The sequence below is a fragment of the Pygoscelis adeliae genome, unplaced genomic scaffold (genome assembly GCF_000699105.1).
Source record: "Pygoscelis adeliae isolate BGI_AS28 unplaced genomic scaffold, ASM69910v1 Scaffold32, whole genome shotgun sequence".
Taxonomy (NCBI): Eukaryota; Metazoa; Chordata; class Aves; order Sphenisciformes; family Spheniscidae; genus Pygoscelis; species Pygoscelis adeliae.
This window is the reverse complement of record NW_008824368.1, coordinates 2,951,652-2,956,854: the sequence shown is the minus strand read 5'-3', so window position 1 is coordinate 2,956,854 and position 5,203 is coordinate 2,951,652. Positions and strand designations below refer to the sequence as shown.

The 5,203-nt window shown below is 46.6% G+C and overlaps 1 protein-coding gene across 1 annotated transcript in view; it reads left to right on the top strand.

Annotated features, from left to right (window-relative positions):
* The first annotated feature begins 4,744 nt into the window (after positions 1–4,744).
* The window catches only part of ARL11 (ADP-ribosylation factor-like 11), a 646-nt gene continuing 187 nt past the window's right edge, over positions 4,745–5,203 (top strand). The window contains exon 1 of the mRNA XM_009319978.1: positions 4,745–5,200. Within this exon, the coding sequence (XP_009318253.1) occupies positions 4,745–5,200 (456 nt within the window). The remainder of the gene's footprint in view (positions 5,201–5,203) is intronic.

Here is a 5,203-nt window from a genome sequence, read left to right as displayed (position 1 = left end):
CACACCAGAAATCAGGGGCAGAATAAGAGGAATGGACCAGGATACAGAAAAGAAAAAGGCCAAACTTCCCTAAGCCTGAACCATCGCATTTGGCTTTGTTGTGGCTTTAGCTTGGGGTCCTGGCTAGGTCAAGCCCAGTGGTCCCCTGCAGCTCTGCAAGGAGCTCTCACAGCCCAAACTCAGAAGGAGTCCCCTTCAAGATGACTGCCAGCAGGTAGGCAGGTGGGCTCTCCAGGTCAACACATCCACCTGTGTCCAGGGCCTCCTTCAGCTCCCAGCAGGCTTTCTCGACAGTTGCTAGTCTGAACATCCCCTCCATCGGTGGTCCTTCCACGTATGATATAGCGAGGAGATCTTGCAGGAAACACTGGCAGGGCTGGGTGAATGGCAGCTTTGGTGGCTTTCCTCAGAGACACAAGCAAGTCTGGATGGGGAGGTACACTGTGCCTTCACCGGGCTGGGATCTACTTGTTGCTCCAAGCAGATGCCATTAGGACGAACACTCACAGTAAGGACCAGATCTACTCCAGTTATTCCTGGCTCTGCTGAGGGTTGTGTCTGCCGGAGCTGCCTTCCGAAGAGGTGACATGGGCTGGACCAAACCCCCCGCCCCAGCTCCTTCCACCACGGGGCAGGGACATGCCCTCCAGGTCATGCCTGTCAGAGGGGTGTGCTGGGGGGTAAAGCACCTGTCTCCTGAGCTCCACAACATCACTGCTGGGGACGCTGCCTGGGGACACTGCAGGGACAGCCCCAGGGAGGCTGGTTAGGGACAGTGGGGCCCCTCAGTGCCCTCAGCGCCCTGACACTCACATGGGTATTGTGAATATTATTTGGGTGAGATTTGTGAGGTCATTTGGAAATGACCCATATTATACCCATATTATCTACATATTATCTACAAAGAAATTCAGTTTTTGATGAAAAACTATGATGAAAAAGTATTTATAGTTTTAGCAAAAATAATCTTTTGGTTTCAGTGGCAAGGGGGACTAAGCTTTCACATGCCTCTAATTACCTCTTTGATGCAAAGGTCACTGCATGTTTAACGGAAGAGACAGAGCAGCAGTGGCCCTGTGAGGCCATTAATGGGAAGTGTTTTGCACTGACAAAAGGGAAAGATCGACATGCAATTTCCTTGGAAGTTTCTGCCTTGCTTTTCGAGATACTTCTGGTAGTTTGGTAATGTGTAATAAGGGGCACTGCCTTCTCAGGAAGCGTTTCTGATGGACTCAGCCATACCTTTGCTACACGATTAACACTGATTTCCAGTGAATTGGTTAGAATTAGACCTACCTGCTACAGAGCTCACTCTGTTTTGGTGTATGGCATTACAGCCATGAAGACTTTCTTGACAGCCATGTTAAGAGCATCGTGGTCTAACCCTGAGATGACATGGTCTCCCTAGGGAACCATCAACTATCAGCTTGTTCTCCAAAGCTTGGATCTCATGTTCTACTGCAGGTCAGAGGATCATAGAATTATAGAATGGTTTGGGTTGGAAGGGACCTTTAAAGGTCATCTAGTCCAACCCCCCTGCCATGGGCAGGGACATTTTTCACTAGATCAGGTTGCTCAAAGCCCCGTCCAACCTGACCTTGAACACTTCCAATGATGGGGCATCCACAACTCTGGGCAACCTGTGCCAGTGTCTCACCACCCTCAACGTAAAAAATGTCTTCCTTATGTCCAATCTAAATCTACCCTCTTGCAGTTTAAAGTCTCTTTCTTCCTCTTGTCTGCGCCCCATGGAGTGAGGGCAAAATGCTTTGACAGTGAATATAGTAATTGGGACAAAATTCCAGTTACTGGAAAATTTAGGGCATGGGGAGGAGGGGGGATTCTCTCCTATAGTGCTAGTCCTGATTATTGCTCTTTGTGATGAATATCAAGGAAACAGAGGAATGCATGCCTAACAAACGGCAAACAAATAAATTGACTGAAATTCTATGAAATTATAAACGGAATTGGCAATTCACAGGCTTTGCTCCTGTGAATTCGGAGACATGAAACACAAGGCAGGAACATTTGTTCTGCCCATGTAAGATGTAGCTGGGGTAGGGGCCGTCCTCATCTCTGAACACAATTTCTGAATTATTTAGCATACGGCCTTTCTGCTCCGGCAATAGACTTACTCAGAGATCATCTTGTCTGCTTTTACTTTCTTTTCTTTCATTCTTTCTTAAACAGACTTGCAATTGCTCCCATGTATTATTTATTGGAAATACTATGCTTTTATAACATAGCTGTGGGTGGAACAGACTCTGTAGGCACAGTTTGCACCCCATATTTGGAATAATTGGCAGGAAGAAAGAAAATAGGCTGCAGTTCAATACATAGGGTATGAGAACGTTAAAAAAAAAAAAGAATATAGAGTTGCCTCTATTTGCCCATGGCACAGAATAGAGTAATTCATAGGCAAATAAATAGAAAACCTGAAAGCAATCTTCAATAAAACTGTACCCTAGTTGCATTCTTTATTCTGTCTTTATTTCTTCTTTTTATTTTCTTTTTTTTTTTTTTTTTACAGAAGCAGCCTACTTCTGTAGCATGTTAGAGAGTGATGCAATAAAGACTCCATCACATCATATTTCAAATACTCAATTATTCATCGGATGGTAGAATCTCCACCCTTGCTTCCTATATCTATATTTTGGTTTACTAAAAAGAAATTTCAGTGCTATGAATGTCTGGTCAGGTGAAACAGATGTGTACCACAGCCTCCTATCAAGCCTTGGAGAAGACGAGCAGTAGCAAAGGCAGGAGAAACATGACAAGATCAAGAGAAAATTCATTCGACCCACTGGTACGTCAAAAAATACCAGCTACATTGATCTTACAGCATGATGCAATATGGGGAGGAAGGTTTTCCCAAAATGGAGAACAAGCAGATTAAGGAGCCAGACAACAATTTAACTTATTTTTAAAAATGAAGAACTGAGACAAATGGGTAACCCTCAGGCAGCAGCATGCACTGCAGAGTGTGCAAACAGTTCCCTGAAGGATCGGGATCCGCTGCACATCATAGTTCTCTTTATTTATTCCCATCTAGAGAGCTTCCTGCCCTTTTTCCATTTATAGACTGGTTTCAGAAAAGATCACACATGACCATATACTGCATGATTTATCACATGCGTGATGGTACATTTATACTGTTAGATTAACTCTGCAACAACTGCTGTAAATAAGCATTAGCTTTTGAATAAAGCCTGACCATAGCAACACATCTTACATATCCACAAGCTGCACAAAGCTTGTGGAGGCTCTTGGTGCCAACCAGCTCTGTGGGTTAACGATGGGAGAGACATGTATCACAGAAAAATCTTGCAAAACATGGTCTGTAGGACCCCTTGCAATCCCGTGCAGCCTATCTGGGCTGGACTCCTTGTTTTGTTTTGTTTCTCATTCATCTTCCTTTCTCTAAAGATGGAAAACTGACATATCTTGCGCCCAGGGTGAGAAATATGTCTCTGGTTGGCCACCAGTGACCTGGTCACTGACCACACAGTCCCTTCCACGTGATGAACTTCATCCCCAGCAATGGTGGCTTGCGACATAGAGGCGTCTTGCGGAGATCATTGCTGGGGAAACTGCATCTCCCACAGATACGTGGAAGTCCCCCGCAGTCCCAGGGAAGCGCAGATGAATCACATTTCCTTCTTCATCCTCAAATAAAAGTGGCTGGAGAGCAGCTCTGCGTTAATGCTGTGGTGTGAGATTTACAGACGGCTTTCAGTTCTGCATGCCTCTGAGCAGCCTTTTAGGAGCAAACCCCAAACGATAAAGAAGGTAAATACCAGCTTTGCTGGGCCTCTGCCTGGCTGTCATCAGCTGCTCTTGCACGAGCGACTCTGGGAGCTGTTTCAGCAGCACATTCTTGCCTCTGGCGTGTAAAGTTCAAGTGTTGCTATCTTGTTAAACATTTTTCCCTTCTTTTAAGGGATTTTTTTACCCCCTCAGCCACAGAGGACTGACTTTGCTTCACTTGCAAAAGTTAAAATGTAGTAAATACCTTGATATAAAGAATTTTATAGATTTTCACCCCAGGGAAAGCTTTTTGACTGGTCGTATTTCAATGAGATACTAAAAAATCATGCTTTCATGCATTTTTTTAAATTGCTGTTGTTACCATCTGCGCAACAGGTGGTGAAAGCTGATGCTACGGAGATTGGTTTTGTACTTTCTACTGTAAGACTGGCAGAAAAACTATCAGTTGTCTTGTTGCTCATGTTTAAACCCACACCCATGAGCTGTGATTCAGCAAATTCCCGGAGTAACTCTGGTCTGAAAGCCGGGTTCCTCCTTGTCCTGTCCTGCCAGGGGTGGATTTCCTCTAGAGAAGCCAATGAACAAAAGCTCATTTATTTCTGTATGTGACGAGGAGGAAACTTGCTCCACCATCTCCCCACCTCTTCCTGCAAAACGTTGGCTCTCTTTTGCACCGATCATTTCAGGTCGCAAATGAAAATGGAAGTTAGCGGCAGCAGAGCTGGGATATAAAAATTGTTGTTTCCACCGGCGCTCCCTGGCTGTGTTCCACACCTCATAAATAATAGCTCTCACCTCATTTTAGCTACAAAGAGCAGCAAAAGCAAGTGGCCTGTGTCTTTATTCAGCAAACCTAAGGTGCTCTCTTGGAGAGGCAGAACTGAGCACTGTTATTAACTGACATTATCGAGGAAATACGCTTGCTTTCTTTTTTTTTGGCTGCAATTTTTTTTGCCACGGATGCGACAACATCTTGATGGGGAAGCTAATCTCCAAAGGCCGGCGCAAGAGAGATGCTCGAGTTGTCATGCTGGGGCTCGACTTCGCTGGCAAATCCACCCTTCTGTACAAACTGAAGAGCGGCCGGGCTGTGGAGACCTGCCCAACGGTGGGCTTCAATGTGGAATCTCTGCAAACTCCCTGTCGCGTATCCTTCACCCTCTGGGACGTCGGTGGACAAGGCAGTCTGCGGGCAAGCTGGCCTGACTACCTGGAGGACACCAACACCCTTGTCTTCGTGCTCGACAGCACAGACACCGCCCGGCTGCCTGAAGCAGCAGCGGCGCTGGAGGAAGCGCTGAGCCACCCCAGCATGGCTGGCGTCCCTGTCCTCCTCCTGGCCAACAAGCAGGAGGTGCCGGGAGCGCTGGCTCCCGCTGAGCTGGGGGAGAGGCTGCGGCGGGGGCGGCTGGCGGGGCGCCGCTGGGTGCTTCAG